The sequence below is a fragment of the Aplidium turbinatum genome, chromosome 10, assembly GCF_918807975.1.
Source record: "Aplidium turbinatum chromosome 10, kaAplTurb1.1, whole genome shotgun sequence".
Classification (NCBI taxonomy): Eukaryota; Metazoa; Chordata; class Ascidiacea; order Aplousobranchia; family Polyclinidae; genus Aplidium; species Aplidium turbinatum.
The window spans coordinates 12,942,060-12,962,629 of NC_137481.1; the positions used below are offsets into that span (position 1 = coordinate 12,942,060).

The 20,570-nt window shown below is 37.1% G+C and overlaps 2 protein-coding genes across 2 annotated transcripts; both read right to left on the reverse strand.

Annotated features, from left to right (window-relative positions):
- Positions 1-693: 693 nt before the first annotated feature.
- On the reverse strand, positions 694-3,422 carry LOC145778975 (uncharacterized). The gene is made up of 2 exons (XM_082590559.1): positions 2,186-3,422; positions 694-1,871 (listed from the first exon to the last, which is right to left on the reverse strand). The coding sequence occupies exons 1-2, from the start codon at positions 3,420-3,422 to the stop codon at positions 694-696; spliced, it is 2,415 nt and encodes an 804-aa protein (XP_082446685.1).
- An 8,526-nt stretch (positions 3,423-11,948) lies between these two features.
- Positions 11,949-18,318, reverse strand: LOC145778543 (transmembrane protein 243-like). The gene is made up of 3 exons (XM_082590049.1): positions 18,120-18,318; positions 17,555-17,719; positions 11,949-13,345 (listed from the first exon to the last, which is right to left on the reverse strand). The coding sequence occupies exons 1-3, from the start codon at positions 18,189-18,191 to the stop codon at positions 13,178-13,180; spliced, it is 405 nt and encodes a 134-aa protein (XP_082446175.1). The 5' UTR covers positions 18,192-18,318; the 3' UTR covers positions 11,949-13,177.
- Positions 18,319-20,570: the final 2,252 nt, after the last annotated feature.

A 20,570-nucleotide genomic window follows, 5' to 3' on the forward strand; every position in this document is an offset into this window, starting at 1 on the left:
ATTTTGTCATCAACTACAACACCTAAGTATTTTACATTGTCTGTGCGATCGATTTGGGTTCCATTGATAGATATTGCAAAGTTTTCATTTATATTATTTCCTCCTTTCTTGATTAGCATATACATAATTTTACAATAATTCAAAGAAAGCTTGTTGTATCGAAGCCAATTATCAACTTGCAGAAGTTCTTGGTTAACATTACTTTGGAGATCATTTAGTGTATTTGCTGACATGGATAACAAGGTGTCATCTGCAAAGAGGGTGGTTTAAAAAGAAGAAGCCAATGGCATATCGTTTACGTACAGTAAAAATAGTAAAGGTCCAAGTATTGAGCCTTGTGGGACTCCGCATAATATATGTTCAGGGTTAGATATAGTATTGTTTATGCATGTATATTGTGAACGGTTATTTAGATAACTTCTTAATAAACATAAAGGAACCCCTCTGATACCATAACAGTTTTCAAGTTTTTTTTAACAGTAGAGCATGATCCACGGTATCGAAGGCTTTTGACAAATCCAAGAATACACTACATGTATGAAGTCCCTTATCCTTATTGGATAATATATTACTACAGACATCAGAAACAGCAAGAGATGTAGAGAGGCCATTTCGGAAACCATATTGACACTCTGATAGTAAGTTGTATTTTTCTACATAGCCTATTCATTGATACGTAATGAAATAATTTTTTCAACAATTTTTGATATAAGAGGGAGAAGTGAAAATAGAGGTTCTGCTGGTAGGAATACGCAAACTGTACATGTAAGACCCAAAATCTTTAGACATAAACGATGCACCTCTATCCGAATGCACATAACCACATTTACCAAACATTGCAAAAAGACTAGACATGCACGAAATTACAGTTTCAGTGTCTACTTTACTACAAGGAAAGGCGAAAGGAAATCGAGAGTACTCATCTACTACAGTCAGAATGTATTTGTTATTTGTAGCAGAAGGTAAAGGTCCTTTGAAATCGATGCTTAAGCGCTCCATAGGTTGCGTAGCTTTTATCAATGGAATTTCAATTGGCTTGTAGAACTTAGGTTTCAACTCAGCACAAATTTTACAAGAGGATGTCATTTTACGGATGTCATCAATAGAATAAGGCAAATTCTTTGTTTTAACATAATGATGCATGCGAGTTATTCCAGGGTGGCATAAGGCCGCATGAATTTCATACAGCAAATTGTCCATCATACGGGTAGTTGCACAATACACTCTAGATAAAGTACCGGGAGCAGTATTATACTTTCCCGCTCGATAAACGATTTCATAATCGTACTGTGATAGTTCCAGTCGCCATCTCAAAATTTTTGCGTTTTTTACCTTACCATGATTGTTGCTGTTGTACATGAATGCCACCGATTTTTGATCTGTAACAAGTTTGAATCGGCGTCCCGCTAGAAAATGACTCCATTTTCGAATGGCTTCGATTATTGCCGTCGCTTCTTTCTCTATGCTTGAGTGAACCTTTTCACTTTTGTTGAGTATCCTGGAAAAAAAAGCAACGGGTCGCCCGTTCTGATTTAAAGTGGCTGAAATGGCAATGTCAGATGCGTCAGTTTCTACTGTAAATGAAATTTCTTCATCTATCACCCCAAGCGTAACTTGGGCCAATTTAGCTTTCAACGTCGCGAAAGAGTTTAGGGCTGCATCATTCAGAGGAAAGGTAGTGTTTGGAATTAGAGGCTGAATCTTATCAGAATAACGCGAAACCCATTGCGCATAATACGCAAATAAACCGACAATCCTCTGCTGTTGTTTGCTACTTTCTGGAGGCGGGATTTTTAGTAGAGATTCCACTCTTTCGGGGTTAGGACTTAACGTACCTTTAGAGATTCTATATCCAAGCAAGTCGATTGTGTCTGCCAAATAAGTACTTTTTGCTTCATTGAAAGTTAGATTGCATTCTCGAGCTACTGCAAGAAATTTTGATAAATTTTGATCGTGCTCTTCTTGGGTTTTCCCGCAAATGGTAATATTGTCAAGATAAGCGTACGTACCTTTGCACTTGTAGTCTTTGATAATGTTGTCCATTATCCGTTGAAAACCAGGTAGCCTACTGCATTCGTTAGACCAAACGGCGTTCTCTTCCATTGCCACAAGCTTCCATTGGCTTCGAAAGCAGTGTAATTTCGATCTTGCAGAGGAACTTCTACTTGGTGGTAGGCCTACGCACTTTTTAAATCTAGCGTTGTATAGATGCTGTTCCTAGCGACATTGTTCACTACGTCTGACATAAGAGGTAAAGGATACGCGTCCAAACAAGTGAATTTGTTTATGGTTTGGCTAAAATCGATGACCATAAACAAATTGTGATTTTCTTGAGTGACCACAAGAGGTTGTGCTCGCCATGGCGAACGACTCGGCTCAATTAAACCTTCCTTATAAAGTCGCTGCACCTCTGAAGAGATAAAACTTTTATCGGCTTGAGAATACTTTCTAGGCTTTGTATCAATCGGATGGCACTCCTTCTTTAAGTGTTTGAAAAGCTGTATTAAAGCAGACGTTTTAATAGCTTCTAATGCTCCGATCTGTAACGTTGGCATAGGGCCTCCAAATTGAATATTCACGCTTTTGTGCTGTTTCATAAAAGTTTGTCCGATTATTAGGTCGGTGAGCAAATTTTTCAAAACAGTGACTCCTACATTATCATACTCTTGTCCAAAAAGCGCAACTTTTACGTTACAGATTCCTAAACTTTGCGATGAACATCCTTTCACGGCTAAACCAATGCGGCATTCACTTTCTTCAAGATTTAGTTTTAGACGCTTTCTTAAACGGTTGCTCATGTGACATAGGGTAGAGCCAGTGTCAATGAGAGCATTGGCTTGAACTCCGTTAACTGTAACAGGGACGTTGACCTTTGCGTGGGTGTCGAAAGATTCGGTTGTCATATTCATAATGACATCTCGTGGAGTAGAAGCAGATGAATAAATAGGTTTTCGATTTACCCTGGAAAGACGACAAACTTTTGAGAAATGACCTTTTTTAGAACATTTGAAACAAATAACTTCACGAGCAGGGCAATATCTTCTACTATGTCGCCTATTTCCGCAATAGTTACACTTTTCAACCAACGCGGCGCTAACATCCGAGCTTTCTTCCTTATCTGAAGAATCTTCAATTTTAAAGGTAGGACGTGTTTCAAAAGCTGTTGCGCCACAATCAAGTGAAGACGGAGTCTGGCTCGCAGTCATTTCGCAACGATTGCAAAACGTTTGGGCATCATCTAAGGATCGAGCTTTATCAAAAGTTTGTTGTAGCCAAGCATTTTTGTCCTCTAGCAAGCGTTGTTTAATGTGATTTGACGAAATCCCAGCGATAAACGAGTCACGTATAGCTTCCTCTTTATGCGCAACTGCCGATACGGCCGGAAAGTCACAGGAGAGGCTCAATCGCTTTAAGGTCTGCATGTACTCGTCTAGTGATTCATCTGGCTTCTGCTTCCTAGTTTTTAAAACAAATCGAGAAAACATGGGGTTAGAAACCTTTTCAAAAAGACGCTTCAGCTGTTCGATAGCTTCATCATAACTTGTTGTCTCACACACCAGTTCATATATTGAAGCGTCTATGTGATTTATAAGCAAATTCAATTTGTCTTCAGCTGAAACTTCTCCAAGCTTCTCTACATAAATTGTAAAAGACTTATACCAATGCACCCATTGTCGTTTAACGTCTTTACTTTGCGGGTCCGCAGCTAAGAGTCTAGGGCGCAAGTCTTTCAAATCCATACTTTTTTTAGCGGAATAAAATGTAGTGAAACCATCTACAATTCCTCTATGAAGAAGTTTATTCCGCTAAAAGACTGAGACATAAACTGCAAACTGAAATCAGACTAAACATAACACACCAGTAAAAGCGACAAAGGAACTTAAGGCAACGTAGCAACAAAGCAATCAGCAACAAAGCAATCAGCAACAACGTAAATTACAATACAACTTAAAGCAATAACATAACATTCATCAATTTTGCTTTTCCGTTTCTGTGCAAACAGTATTCCATGCACTTTTTGCACTACAAAGCAATTTGCGCAAATAGGCCTTACAAATTACCTTCCCAATTATTATCTGCCAGCAAAGAATGACTCATATCGCGACTCCCTACCCAGACAGCAAAATCGACGTTGAATCAATGTAAAAACGACGGATTTTGCTGCCTGGGTACAGAATGAAATTTTAGCGCCGCCGACAAACACAAAATGAAGAAATAAGAGGTTTCTAGCGTCACTGCTTCTATGTGAAATTGCTGAATTAGCAGAGGGCGAGACCATAGGGTCTACGCCAGTAACAGGTACGGACGGTTAAGTTATCAGAAGGTGTTCGTATAATATTGTAGGTCTATAACGACCCAGCCAGCAAGCCCATGTGGGCCTCACGTACCGATAACTTAGGCCTAATGCAGCTAGAATTTGAGTTTTTTTTTTGTTCTTTCTAGAAGCACAACTTTGATGACGTCATGAATAGCTTAGCTTCCTGGTTGAATTGGATATCTTCATGTTAAAGTGTCTACCTGTAGGCTATAACTAACTGAACTGTCGAACAAATTTACCAAACGGAAATTTTTCCCAATTTGAAACCCTTGGGAATATTAAATCGCGATTGTGGAATTTATTTAGGAAGAATGAGACGTAACAAATATTGCTGAATGGACAGGTTATATTGAAAAAAAAACAAAACACAACTGGTAAGTGTGTCTTTTTTGAGACTTCAATATGTCTAACCTAAATGTAGGCTACCTTTCTTTAAATAGTAGGCCTAACCTTTTTTTTTCAACACACCCTATTGTGCAAATTCATGTCATTGAAGACATTTTGGACTGATGGAGGAAATTGGGAGTTCGGCAATTTATACTAATGTGTGATTTGGGACGTTTTTTCAATCAAATTTTTCAATAACCAGCTGAAGCAGAGAGTCGAAGCAGGTTTGCATAATTAGAAAGCCAACGCCTTATCTGTTATTGCGCCATCCCACCGCGTCAAATAGACTAGTCATTAAAAGAATGAAATTATAACAGATTAAAATGGCAAATCCACCACATTCAAGCAGTTATGTAGGCACCCTGGCTGCGGGGCCGAGCAAATTTGGTAATAAAGACCTATTTCGAAAAAGATGTATTTTATTAGGTGCATGGTGATTGTAGCAGCATGGTATTCAAAGGTGGGCAGTAACTAGTTAAAAAAGTAACTAGTTACTTTTTGAGTAACTGTAAATTCGTTACTTTTTTGAAAAAGTAACGATAAGCAGTGACTAGCTACTATTTTAGCGTTTTTCAACAGTTACAAGTTACAGTTAATTTCCCAAAGAAAAATTGGTCGTTTGTATTTCAGTTTATGGCAGTTTTTTCTTAGTGGTCAAATAATTAGAAAGGAGCTGTGTAAAGAGAGGAGCTGTGTAAACAGCTAGATAGGATTTTGCGGGCACCAGCGACAGAAAGGAGGCTGTGTAAACTGTGAGGTGGGATTTCGCAGTTTTGCTTTATACGGATAACGGATTGATGTCTGTGACGCCACAATGCTTCGTTTGTCCCCTTACTTTATTCATTAAGTTACTTCTTCGTCTTCTTCTCGTTGAGGGTTGGAGGCAATGAGGCGCCAAGTTTCTCTGTTGTGAGATTTTTTACTGCAGTTTTGTAATTAAGTCCTGACAAGTATTCATTATCATTAGTCCAAATTCTTGGTGGTCTGCCCCTATTTTGTTTGCCGTTCATTTTTCCTTCTTGTAGTTGTCTTTGAATAGAATCATTGCGAATCATGTGGCCAAAATATTTCAATTTTCTTGATTTAATTGTTTGTAGAATTTCCATGTTGGTACGTATTTTAGATAGTACCGGTACATCTTTGTTTGTGATTTTATCCTTTCATTTTATCCGTTCCCCTACTAAGCTGTCTGTTTTTAGAAATTTCACGTTCTCTCTTTTTGTAAAGCGATTTTTTTTTTGTAGATTGTGGTTATATAGCTTTGAACACAGGTAAACAAGGTAGTCAGTGCTCAGTAGTCGAAAGTCGAAATAGATAAGTTTCTGTCTAAAGTATCTGAGACTGAAACAAACCCCACTGGTAATGGTAAAGGAATATATGGATATAGGCCTACTGCTAGTGGGCATGACGCGGAAAAGACTACAAGAACTTCAGGACCGCAACAAGGTGGCTGTCTGCCTGCCATTACAGTAGGCCTAGGGGAAGGTGGGGTGATTTGAGCAATGGGGTAAGTTGAGCAACCCCTAGTTCCGGGAAAACGGAAAAGCTAAAACGAATTTTTCCGCCGCCAAGTTATTTTACCCATAATGCCTTTTAAGCCACCATATCGATCTAAACAACTGGAAGCTTTGTTTAGGAATGGTTCCACTTTTTTGAGTTTAAGTGCTTAGCAGTAAATATTTGGCAGCGGCGGAAATTTCTGTTTATTGAATTATTAGTAGAGATAGATGAAATTCGTTTTGCAAGCCGAGGTAGACGTTACATCTGCCTCGGCTTGTAGCCAATAATGCAATATAGTTTTCTAGCAGTCTTTAAAAAAATTAATTTTTTTTTAAAATGGTGGAGATGGGGTAAGTTGAGCAATTGCTCTTGGGGTAAGTTGAGCAGTTTCTCAACTTACCCCAGTAAATAACTTAAGACAGCTGATCAGGTCAAGCCAGCTAATTATCTTGTTTTTTCTTTCCTTTTCATGTTAAAGCTACAATTGATGTACAGGTTACCTTTTCAAATATATTGCTTGGTCAGTTAAATACAATGCCACGTATATACCAAAGAAAAACAAACAGGGGAACATTTAAGATGCTGTGCTGAGGAGTGCAGCAGATAATTAATGTTATAAATGGAAAATCCGTAAATGCTGCTTCTATTGATCATGGTATTAAACGGATGACGCTGACTCGTTACATGAATCGAGTGAAGAATGCTGTCGCTGCCGATAATGTGACTTCAGTCAGTAGAGCTATACAGAGCTAGCGGTATGGTTTTGCTAACCATACCACCCCACACATCGCATCAACTACATCCTCTAGACTAGAGTCTAGACAAGGCTGTGTACGGACCGTTTAAGTCGTAGGCCTACTACAGCATTACGTGATCGGTCTGCAAGAAATTTTTCCAAAAACTCCTCACTATAGCCTAACATTTAAATAGTTTATACGGTGATATATTGAAAACTGGGGCAACCACCCCCTCCCTACAGTAGATACGAAGACCAAAAATATATTCTGAGTGGTAAATCAATGGCTCAGTTGCAATAAAAACATGTAATAATACTAACTCTGCAACTTAAGAAATTGAAGTTGTCTTGATTTCTTATTAATGTATAAGCAATCAACGCCTTAATTCATTGTTGCTCAACTTACCCCATGCTGTTGCTCAACTTACCCCATTAAAAAAGGGTGGGGTAAGTTGAGCAACTTTTACAAAACTACTCAGATCAGATGAAATATAAGAGACAAGAAAAATATTTTTGCTTTGAAGCAGGGCCAATGAGCATACCTTTAACATCCATGACAAAAATATTCTCTGGCGCCTGACACATTTTCAAGAAACGCGTGTTTATAAAAACCTGCTCAACTTACCCCACCTTCCCCCTACTTACCCGATTGTTGGAATCTTTGGAAAACAGATTTGGTCATGTTTTTAATGATAGTGACTGCCAGCTAGCTGCTGCGTTTCACCTACAATTCAGACTTTCTTGGCTTCACAAGGCTGAAGAAATTAAGACGGCTCTACCTACTTCTCAAAATACTGTAGTTAATCTATTACAGAACCGCAGCAATCTCAGCATCGACGATGCAGCAAACAGCAGCGACACTGGTGTTGACAGGCATGAAACAGATGACTTTTTTGCTCCGTTATTTAAAAACACAAAGAAAAGGAAGCGAGTGCCGCAAAAATTCTAACTGAATTTCTCGAACGTAACCCAACAAAGACGGTTACGTCTGACGCATTCTCCAATGACGCTACCAGGCGTTTGTTCTTGCAATATACTTATCCCCTCCAGTGCATACCCTTATCCCCTCCAGTGCTGCTGTTGAAAGACTGTTCTCCCTTAGAAAGGACATTTTGAAGCCAAAGCGAGCTGGACTTAGCGATCAACATTTTGAAATGCTGAATGCTGATGTTTCTGAAAGGAAATTGATGTTGTGCCTTTTCGCTCATTTTAGATACCCGTATAAAAACATTGACACGCCTTGCTGGCTACTGCTTGTATTCGGAGTGTCCTGTGCATGTTGTTTTTATGAATTTTTTATTCTTTTATATTGGGTAGGCAGATGTTTTGGGCTTAGATTATTATAGATGTTTGGAAGCATTATAGGGGAAGGGAAGGTAATTTGATATGGGCTACTTTTAACATTTTTGCCTGTTAACTGAAAATTACGTGACACAAACTATTGATTTTAAGCTGAAATGAAAGTCTGATCCCCTACACACTTTTTAAAAACATTTTCACTTTTCTATTTTTGTTACTTTTTTTTTAATTGAAATTTTAAAAACGTCATTCAAATGTATCAATTTACCTTCCACGGAAGGTAAATTGATACACCCGGAAGGTAATTTGATACAGTAAAACTAACACAGAAATCCCCATTGACAGCAAAGCAATAAATGCAATTTAATATGTGGTTGGCGTGCTTGGGTGCAAGGATGACTGTTAAGACCTATGTTTGCGGCAAAGCTTCTGCTGCGGGATGGGCATGGGAAAGATGACTAGCTGGAGTTCTTATTCTAGGGGGGTGCTTTGCGCTGTTCTCATGTTTCGACAGCAGAGAGCGAGTAGGCCTACGAAAGCCTATATAATAGTTGTTTTCAAAAGTATCAGGTCTAGTTAATGAAGAATAACTTATTTAAATCAACTAGATCAACGACAACATTTATTACAGTCACAAAAAAGAACTTAATATACTGTATCAATTTACCTTCTCCACATGTATCAATTTACCTTTTTCAAAAAAAGTTATAAAATTCTGATTTTTGTGTGCTTAGATGCACATTGCAGAAAAAACGTGACATGCCCTTGAAGCCTTATCAATGAACTGTCAAATGAGTTTGGTTTCATCTTCAGGAACTTTTCTTTAATTTTCCAGACGAAAATAATCATGAGTTAAAAATTTTACGAAAATACTCAAAAAACACACTTTTACAATTTTGTGCCACAAAAGCACGAGTTAGCTGCATGGTGCAATTTTTATAGGCATTATTTTCACAGATCTTCCACCTAATGACAATATTTTTGACTAGTATTTTTTGTACATTTCTGTAGGGGGGGGTGTATCAAATTACCTTCCCTTCCCCTAGTATGTGGACAGCTAGCAGAGTGGTTGCTGTTTTCTAGTTAGGCAACAGCTACGAACAAAGTATCATTTTTCCCTTTATCAAGTAGCCTATTTTTAACCTTGTAAGTGACTTCATGTGAAGAAGAGTAGATGTAGATCAGCATACACATCCATTTTCCTTAAAAAGTAACTGTACCTAACTAGTTACTTTAAAAAAAAACAGTAACTGAAACTAGTTACTTTTTGAGGCAAGTAACTGTAACTCAGTTACTTTGAAAGTAACTTGTCCCCACAACTGATGGTATTGATAACATCAAATTGCCCAGCAATTTCTTTTAAATGGCAAAAATAGCATAAAAAAGCAGTCTAAACTCTGGTTAAAGATACCTCAAAATGAACGCAATCCTCATCAAACATCTCCTTCCTCGATTAAAAACTGAAGGGGATTGAATCTCTAAAACAAGGTAATTTTGCTAGATTAGATGGCATCCGAACAGAACAAATTAAATATTTCAGTGCAATCACTCTCGCATGGCTGCAAAAACTTTGCAATAACTGCCTCACCTCTAACCAAATTGCTAAGCCAAGGAAAAAGCTAAAATTATTGTCTTGTTGAAATCAGGAAAAGATCCAACTAACCTTAAAAGATTTCACCCTATAGCTCTTCTGTGTCATTTTTTCCAGTTGTTTGAAAGGCTGATATCAAACCGATGGCAACTCCTCAATCCTCCCCGATAGCTCAATTGGTTAGCGGGTGACTTCGTGAACGAAAACGCTTCAAGATCAAGCAGCGCTGGTTCGAGTCTCGGGGTCTGCGATTGGGCAACACATTTCAGGACTGCTCTCAATTCAGCGGCACCTAATGGACGGACTAATTCCCCAGCAATAACTTTTCAACAATCGGAAACTTCACTCTGTCAATCTCGGTAACCGGCCCTGCGTAAAAAAAGCTTCTACAAGTATGCGAAACTGCCAGGAATAACCTATCAACAAGGCTTTGTCAGTCCGAGAATAAAGATTCAAAACCAAATCAACCAGTCATAGAAGACCAACTCTTAACAAGCAGGTTTTTTGGTCTTGGTTTTCCAACCACTTCTTCAATAGGCTACTATTGTATAACAATCGAAAACTTCACTCTGCCTATCTCGGTAACCGACCCTAGGTCAAAAGCCTTTACAACAGTGGCGTATATTCAGGGTGTTCACTGAACACCCCAAGAAATCCAGAAAAAAAGAAAATTTTCATCGGTTGTCGATGTTCTTTACTTTTATGATATTCTAACATCTTGCTTTCTTTTCAATTGCAAAAGTCGTCCCCTTCTAATTTTAATACTCCAACGTTTGAGGTCATTGCCTTTAATTTTTTTCGGTCATTACCTTTAAGCTGGGTTTGCACTGACAGCTTGGCGAGTGCTATTTAAAATAAACAATTAACAAAAATGGCGTCACAAGGCAGCGAAAGCAGCAATGGTTTTAGTTCAGCCAGGCTGTTCACTTGCTGATCTGAACACCTTGGAGCGTCATTGGGGGAATCCCAGGCAATAGCAAGTTTTATCTTGTTGGATTAGAGTTTGAGGTGATCAGAGTTGGAAACAAGATAAGATAAAATGTTTTTTATGCACCAAGTGCCAGTACATTAGGACTAGCTTGTCTGAATCTGCAACAAAGCTTATGGCAACAGCCAATAATAAACCTTATTATCGAGTTGCTTTCCTATTGTTTTAACTTTCACCTGTTTGTTTTTAATTCGCTTGTACATTTCTCAAGGTGTTGCGACCGTTCCCAATCCTTGCATGAAGTAAGAGACATTACTAGCACTGCCAACTATAGACCGATTGCAATTGCTACAATCATATCAAAGATTTTTGAGTATTTTATTCTTCATTGTATCGAGCCACTGTTGAGTAGTTCTGACAACCAATTTGGTTTTAAGGCTAAGCATAGCACAGATATGTGCGTTTACCTGCTAAAGCAGACCATTTCTCAGTATGTTAAGCATGGAACCCCTGTGTATTCTGTATTTTTAGACTCGTCCAAAGCGTTTGACAGAGTGAATCACTCTTTGCTGTTTTCAAAGCTGATTGAACGGTCTGTTCCCATATTGTTTGTACGTCTATTGTTTTTAGTCCATATTTTTTCGCTTTGTACATGAATGATTTGTCGTGTGAGCTGAATAACCTTGCCGTAGGATGCTATGTTAGGAATTCCTGCCTTAATCACATTATTTATGCAGATGATGTATGTTGTTTTGCACCCAGTATTAAGGGCCTGCAAAGAATTATTGATGTGTGCCAGCAGTATGCTATGTTGCATGACATTATATTTAATTGTAATAAAACTGTTGGAGTTATGTTCAAAACCAAGTTCTTAAAACTTGATTTCCAACCGTTTGTTTATCTGGGTGATGAATGTATTCGTTTTGAAACGACAGTAAAGTACTTGGGCATTGTGATTAACAACATGCTGTCTGATGATGAAGACATGAAAAGACAGCTCAGGTCACTTTACTGCTCTGGCAATATGCTGAGAGCAAGATTCTCCAGGTGTTCTACCACTGTCAAAAGCGTATTATTTCGATCCTACTGTATGCCAATGTATGGATCTCAGCCCAGGTCAGCCCGAGGATAAAGATTCAAAAACCAAACCAAAATACACGAAAGCGATATTCACGAGAATTAAGCTGGGTTGTGAACATGTTCATTGTTCATATAACGAGTCTGCAAACTACGACCGCAACAAACATGTATACTGTATGGTAGTACACTGTGACATGAGGCTCTTGCACAGTAACACACATATGAAAACTGACAGCTGATCATAAAGATGTTTATAGGTATTGTAAGTGAAGTTATTACGCGATATGCAAATAAAAAAAAATTGACTATCCAAAGCGTTCAAAATAACAAGGGGCATTAATAGAAACCAGAGCGCAAGCCATCTTTAACTTTTAAATGTAGGCTAAATACAGCAATTTGTCAACAATCGCATCTAGCACATTCAGAGCGCGATATTCTCAATAGACAAATATGCCTTTTTGAACAATCTCAATTGACAACGTAGGCTTTCTGTCATAATTACACACTTTAAAATCAAAACAGTGAGCTCTTCCAGAGTGTGTATAATGTTTATACAGTAGGCCTACATCTTAGCAGATCCAACAACTGCTCTTTATTATTATTTTTTTTTTGAAGTTAAATTATCTGTCTTTCCGTTTACAAACGCGTCACTGCGAATAGACAAGATTGTTTGATAACCGATACTGATTCATAGACAGAGGATCGCGAAATTTTAGTGTGAACAATCGGAACTAGGTTGAGCCTCATCTTTCAGTACGAGTCAATTATAGAGTGTTATACGATGAAGGGTGTTTCAGAAACCTTTTCCTTATTAGTTTAATGTTGAAGGATAAATTTCACAACTAATGTAAATAAGAAAGACGTTGAAGTACAATACAATAAACTTTTCATGCACTAAGAAAGACACATCCTTCCTTACAAATTATTTCACTGCGAATAAAACAGTCGAGATTGAAAGCCAATGGAAGATGTAATGCAGTCTCTAATGTTTAGTCACATTGCACGTTTGAATAATAATAGTATATAAACCAAAACTTTTAAAAGCCGAAGACCACCTTTTTTCTCGATCCTCATCATCTGCATCTCTGACTCAACTTTGAGAAAACCCTCCATGAATTGTACACTTGTATAACAATCCCAGAAAGCAAAATCGGTCATTTTAACATCGATTCAACGTCTGAAGGTTTAGCAGTCTGGAAGTAACTCTTTGTAGGAGACATGTGTCATGGTGGAACAGAGGAATGCAGATAAATCACAGTGAAGAAAATCAATGTATGTAACCAAACAAGCGTAGTTAATAAAATAACAACCATTTATCACACAACTCAAGAAAGTTTTCTAGCGCTCTGTTGATGTATCGTTACATGGATGTCCAGATGAGTTGGCGTCGGTGCCTTTAAAAAAAAACCAGTTTGCGCAAACACAAAGCAGTACGATTGTTACAGAGTTGTAATAAATCATCTTCCGGAATTTGGGATCAACATCACCTTGTCGATACCAGTTTATCTAAATACAAAAAAGTTAATTTAATAGTGATATAAACCGTCTACATAACAGACGCAAATATTGATAGGCTATAATAAGTAGGCTGAATATTTGTTGTACCATTGCAATGAAGGATTCATGTGAGCGCCTAAAAATTCAAAGCCAATATTTCACAGGCATGCGAAACTTTTCCACAAATATTAAACAGCGTTTGAAATGAGCATATTTTTACTACGGCAAAATTACGAGTGGCCAAGGGTTAACTTAATTAGCAATAACGTTCTGCTGTTTGGAAAACGCTATTCACTGCCTAATAAGCGATTAGAGCCGTATTTATTTTTGCGTCTACAAATAACGGTTTCTATTACGTACAACTCCAACCTTGTGGCAGTAGACATTAAACCTAAGCGACTCTTAAATTAATGAAGTAAAGTTGGCTTGGCAATCAATACCAACAGTAACAGACGGCGTCAATACAGGCTACTGAAAATGCACGTAAGATTGTGATTTTTCACCAAAGGCAATACTGTATTCACTTTTCATTACTTGAAGTGACAAATTTGTGTTGCATGACGTTTTTGGCAAGAAAAGTGAAGAAGTAAAGGTTGACTACGAAGTCGCATTATTTATGTCTGCGACCAAAACCATTAACATTTGAAAAAGGAAAAAATCGGCCACCCCCACCTAATGAGATAAAAACTGAATTTGGATGATGATACAGTTTTCAACACGAGGATTAATTTATGGCCTGTATAAACAAAATTGGTTGATAATGAAGTCTATAGTAGCTTAAAAACAAGAAAAAGAACGGGAGTCCCTTTTTCCTAAAGTCGAATGAAAAGAGTGCGGGGTTCTCAAGCTTTTTACTCTTTTGATTTATCTGCATGTATGGCGTACCCCTAAAAATTATTTAACATGAAGTGTACCCTATCTAATTAAAAAGGCAAAACATAACAAACTATCGGTTTACACTTGCAACCATCATTTCACACATTTTATTCAGTGGATGAGATTGGTGTTTCTTCACGAGTAAACTCATTCTGGGAGTTGTTTGAAAGGCAAACATGTAAATTAATAGTGAACCAAACAGGATCCAGGATAAAGCCGATACAATCAGTGTACTCACTATAATTTAAGAAAATGCAGTACAGTAGTTTGTTGGTGTTTTATTAATTTTCAAACATTACGCGCATCTTTAGTTTATTCGTCACTGTGACAAGAACGTCATGAGGAGTTTTAATCGCACATTTTATTGGTCTAGTTTCGTTTGAATTCAATCGTTAAGGTTGTAATTTTTCTCGGCGGTACATCATGTCCGGTTGTTTTGATTGATAACGACCACTTGTAACTTATTGTAATTTACCATTACACAAACTACGTCCTGTAAACGGCTTTTCACGTCAGAATTGAACAAATTCTTTGTGCTATCTGGCGCTTTGTGCCAGGGTTGCCAGATTAAAATTGCAAAAAAAAGCCAAACTTGACTAAAACTCCAGCCAAAATGGAAATAAAAAAGCCAAATATCTTTTGAAAAAAGCCAAACAAAGCATGACTATCAAGTACTAAAAACAAGTTATCATCACATACTTGGTGTTATTAAATGGACGAATAAACAGTACAAAGCACTTTTTACCTCATAGGGTGCACTGCAGAGAGCATAGCCAGAACAAAAGTATGTTTGGCTAAGAAAAGGCTCTTCAAAATATTCTTCAATTAAACAGTAAGAAATCTTGCACTCTTAAGAAGAGTGTGAAATATTGATTGAAGACCTAGAAAGCTTGTTTTAGAAAACTGTTGCACATCCAAAATAAACTTACAATTTAGGACGTGAGGGGCAATTACACTCTTCACCTTGCAAGGTGCACCCAAAAATATAAGCGGAAACATTAGGTGCTGGCATGAAATCATGAATCATATTTGAAAAAAATTACAAGTCATCAGTTGAGTCTTGCACGATTTCACTTTTCGTGTACCGGTACATTAAGGTGGCTCTTAAAATGGAATTTTACTTAGGACACCCTTTCAAATGGTGAGATTGTCAGAAAAAATAACTCCTGCAAACTTTTTTAAATTTGAAGTTGATTTAGGGGTGGCGGTGGCCTTCCCCCTAAAGTAGGCTACTGTGCTCTCCCTCAAAATACCAAATCTGCGTATCTCAAAAACCACTTGAGCTAGAGATACTGTAGGCTACGGCTTTGTGTCAAAAGATGCAGAAAACATAGTTTCCTATCTGCTTTCTGAACATTAGGCCTAAATGCATATATCTTAAGTAGAAAAGCAGTTATATATTTAGAAAAAACACATTTTAACACAAAAGGTATGATAGCATTAGCTCTATAAAAAATATGTGACGATCAGTGTTCCCTCTAAGAAATTAGGACTCGTGAAATCTGTCCAAATCTTGATTTCACAATCTTTGTTGTGATCACGAAACAGTCTACAGAATTTCGTTCATTTTCTCAATATTGGAACCTTAGGGAACACTGGTGACAATATTCATTTCAAAATGAAATTCTGGTCTGTACTGCGAGAAGCGATATTATCGACAATATTGTTCTTGTTGCAATTTGGAAAACAGTTTCCTGTATTCAGTAACAACTTGCAAAAGAAACTGAAGTTGAACCTCATCTTTAGTTTGAGTTTGTTAAAATCCTAGATTACAGCAACTCCTCTCTCTGCTCTGTCATTGACTGCTAAAAGTCCCTTTGCTATGTGTAAAGCTTGAATAAATGCACCATATTCAGTCCAATGAGCAGGATCCTTCGAAAGCATTGCTTCATCTACACCCAACAGCTGAAAAAGCCGTTTTGAATTTAGAGTTGCAAAACTGTTCTAGACCTTTATTATTGCCAAGAAACGCATCTACTTTGACGCTTCATCTCCTTGATGGACGTTCTGCTGTTTCATCTAACATGTTTGCCGTCATTAGCTTTTTACTTTTCAGACAATCGAGAGTTAAACAAGGCTGGTCAGTACTAAGTAGTCACCCTAGGGTACATCCCAAACAGCAAAATCCTTCATTTTTACATCAACTTAACGTCTGCAGATGTTAAGTCAACATAAATATGGCGGATTTTGCTGTCTGGGATGTTCACACTTAGTCAGGATTTTACGGAATTACCAACGAAAAAAATTGCAGATGTACGGTAGTCGGTAGCCTATATGTTCAGTACTTAAAAAGTTAAAAAAAATCTATAACTTAACTGGTTAAAAAGCCAAACTTTAAAAAAAGCCAAAAAAAAGCCAAATTACAAAAAAAAGCGAAACCGTAAATCTTCCAGCCAAAGGCCTTAAAAAAGAGCCAGATTTGAGAAATTTGGCTTGAAAAAAGCCAACCTGGTAACCCTGCTTTGTGCAATGAATAGGCGGCCCGCAAGAAATTTGTATTCCCATTTTTTGCAATTTTAATGGTTTTTTTCTTCTTCGATTTCGACATTTACCATTACCAGCGTCAAATTCGAGGCTAACTAAATGAACGAATTGGAAGAAACACTCCTTTTTCAAATGAGTAACATGTTTTGTATCTTCACACAACGTAAGTAGTAAGATTAAAACAGTTAAAGTATAATTTAGTATGAAAACCAATAAATGGAAAGTACAATATTCAAACTGGCACTCTAAACAAAGTAAGAGCACTTTTTCTTAGAAAGAAATAATCAAATAACTCCACAAAGCACATGTCTAAACTATAAACACAAAAGTTGTTCATGATGGAAGATTTTTGTGTTACATTTTTTAAGTTAAGTTTTTGTGTTTTTTAAGTTACGAGCGAGTCCTGACCAGACGCTCATCACTGCTCTTTTACTACCACGCTGGTTAAAACCTTCCAATTATTTATGAATCTGATTTTTTCATACTAAATTGTTTATATAGCACTATTAAAACAACATATTAACTAGCCTAAGCTGTAACTTTTAACTTTCGTAATGCTTTCAAGAAAGTAGAATACCATTTCTGTCAATCCAACATAGACACTCATCTTATTAAATAAAATCCCGATAATACATATTTTTGTAGGCAAAAGTTATGAATATAAAGTGGAGGTATAATATGATATTATAGACTTAGAAAGTAATGATAATATAAAAGCTTTAATCATGGAATTTATGAAAACAATGTAAAGGCAGAAAAGGCAACTGGCACTGCAACACAGGTTCAAAAGATTACACTATGTCCAATTGTCCATGCTGTGTCTGATCAAACTCTTTCACCTTTATTCAAATTTCTTACCAATTGCAGTAGTGATGCACAAACAAGTACAATGCAGACAGCAAAAGCAATGTTGGCTGGATATATGCTATGTGTTGGTGATAGAGGAAAAATGAAGGCACTGAGAAGTGTGAAAATAACACATAATGATGTGACCAATCCAATCACTAAGTTCAAAAGTCTTTCCTAAAAATAAACATGAAAATTAAAAATCTTTTACGTTTTAATCTTATGCAGATAAGGGCATATACAACTATACATACATACTGACAATCCAATCACTAAATTTAAACGTCTTACCTAAATATCAATAGAAATGAGAACTTATTCAAATATTCACCTCACATGGACAAAGCCTTGGCAGATAATTTGCTTTGAGATGCAGATGAAATCAGCTAATCGCATACTGGTTAAATGTATAAACTGTTTTATCACATAATGTACGGTAGCTAAGTATGCTTAAGGATTTCTAACTGTAGAACACTATTTATTTGTTCAGCTAAAATAATCCCATCCATTGCAATTTTACTTTGTTTGATTTGTTCATGGTACAATGTTGGATAGTAGGAACATAAACTAGGCATACCCGACGGGTGCTCACTCCAAATAGTGGCCGATCTTCCAAGAGGGGTTCATCTTGTACATTGTACCCAATCATTGCAATGCCATTGAACAGAAACAGTGCAATTGATCAACAATATCGCTTTATTTCAAAGATAAACAACACATGTTTTTATCTAACAACAACTGTTCAATAAATATTTGAAACAAAAATTTTCAGGGTATTTTCTAAATACAAAAATTAATAAGACTATCAAGATATATATATGATATCACTACAATTGGCATCAGTAGTGTATTTAGGGGGGAGGATAAAGGGCGATGGCCCTCTCTAATGATCAGGTAAAAAAATACAAATTTTGCAAAAAAAGTTGTAGCACAAGACGTAATTGCTTGGATGATTACAACTGCCTCCAATGAGCGATGTTTCAGTTCACTAAAGTATTGTACCTGAAAAATTATTTGAAAAAAGAGCCACGTTTGGATGGTCTACTGGTCTAGCTCAGACGTATTTAAACAAGGATATTGTACTCGAGTATGATGCAGTCATTGATATATTTGCCAAGACATCGCATTAAACTGTAGCCTAAATTGTCATTGCGAATCGCCGAGAATGTTCAAAAGGTATTCAAGCTCGGAATTCGAAAATCGAAAGGACTAACTTATTGTTTATGTTCTGAAGTGTTTGATATCTTTTGTTGGTTCATTGATTGGAACAGTAGGCTAACTTACTTCTGCGGATTCGCTCTTGATTTTGGACCCGCTCCCCCCCTATCTGACGGCATTCTAACGCCAACGGTTCCAACTAACCCCATTCCCTCATACAGACGCATCATATAACATTTTGGTATACACTCCTCCTCCTATTTAAAGGGTCAAACAAGTCTAATTTTAACCTAAGTAAAAAAAAATTGAACCAATTGACAGCCATTTTCATCAAATTGGAGATTTCTGTGTACTACCGTTAAGACTACCCCCAGTACCCCATTGGCCTCCAGCCACCGAGTCAGCCGCTACGCGGCTGACTGACACAATGTCTTGGTCCCCCTCGTAACAAACTTTCTAAATATGCCACTGATTGGCATGCTTATTGCTTACAAAGCATAATTCAGCTAAACCAAATTAATTGTATTTTTATGTTGTAGTTTACAGTATACTGTAATTATTGAAATCTACATTCTAATACGTATAAAAATTGGAAGTGGCTATTTTTCCACAGTCAGGTGTTGCCAGAGTTAGGATTAAAGTTAGGAAGGGTTAAGGTAAGGGTTAGATTCAGAAAAAAGATTAGGGTTTTGATCTTTGCAGGACTAAAAACATTCCAAAATACAAATTTTTGTTTTCAACAGCTTTAAACTTTTCTCAAATTAGGGCAGAATTCCTTATCTGGCAACACTATTCAGGCTATTATTACACTATAAGTGTAAATATAGCCACAGCCACAAAAATTAAACTATCTTTTGCAGGATAGCATTCTACAAAACCAACAAAAAGATTGTGAACTAATTGCATCTAAGTCTTGTCTTCACTGATTGTGATTACTGTGCATTGTGCAAAGTTCATTGATGAAATTCACAAGAGGATTTACCCGTGACAGAATATTTGACTATTCACCGATGACGTGAAAGTTAAACCCAAATTACAGAGTACTGGAATAGCCACAATTCAACTTTTTTTTCTTGTAATAATGATGTTTTATTAGGTGCCCAACTGCCCATTGCGATTACATACAGTACACTACACAACAGAAAGGGACACCGTAAGAATTGTTCATGGTACGAATTAGGTTGCACCCCAAATAAATTAGGTAACCTACAACTAAAAGTAAGATGATTTATTTAATCTTTATCCTCAGACTGGAAAAGCTTCTTGCAGAGCTTAATCCTGGAAGTTTTCCATACTTGTAGATGCTTTGAATCACTGATGCAGACTGATGTTACAAGTTAGAACAAAATACTAAAGCATAGCGAGTGGATGAAGTTGTTTAGATGTTGTGGTGAAATCCATGGGCTCCGTTAGAGGGGGGGGCCGCGGGGGTGATTACCCCCCCACCAATTGGAGTGGGGGGGTAACTAATGCAAAATTACCCCCCCCCCCCACTAATGTAGAGATAGAAATTTAATTTTTATATTTTTTCTACTTTTGTGTTTTATTTTCATTTTTTTATTTTGTTGCACAACTTTTTAGTTGTTTGCTTGGAAACTCAGACTTGCAAGACAACGCAAATATGCAATATAGACCTGCACAATGCTATGGGAATTGTTCAAGAGCTAAGTAGTTTGCAAAATCAGTTTGGCAAGTTCAAAATCGCCCTGCAGGAGGAATCCCACCATGGCTTGCACACTTTGTGCCAAACAAGATGGCTGACACGTGCACCGGCCATTTCTTCAGTGTTGTCAAACTACGAAATCTTGCTAAACACACTTCAAAATTTCAACAATGCGAAATCATTATAGGCCTTTATTCCCAATTGTTG

Excerpts from the sequence above, each read along its gene's own strand:
- LOC145778975 (XM_082590559.1), bottom strand. The coding sequence starts at position 3,422 with ATGCAGACCTTAAAGCGATTGAGCCTCTCCTGTGACTTTCCGGCCGTA. Across the intron at positions 1,872-2,185 it reads TACAACGCTAGATTTAAAAA|ACACAATCGACTTGCTTGGA; the intron begins GTGCGTAGGCCT and ends CTTATTTGGCAG.
- LOC145778543 (XM_082590049.1), bottom strand. The coding sequence starts at position 18,191 with ATGATTGGGTACAATGTACAAGATGAACCCCTCTTGGAAGATCGGCCA. Across the intron at positions 17,720-18,119 it reads TTGGAGTGAGCACCCGTCGG|GAAAGACTTTTGAACTTAGT; the intron begins GTATGCCTAGTT and ends GTTTATTTTTAG. Across the intron at positions 13,346-17,554 it reads GTGCATCACTACTGCAATTG|ATAAACTGGTATCGACAAGG; the intron begins GTAAGAAATTTG and ends TTTTGTATTTAG.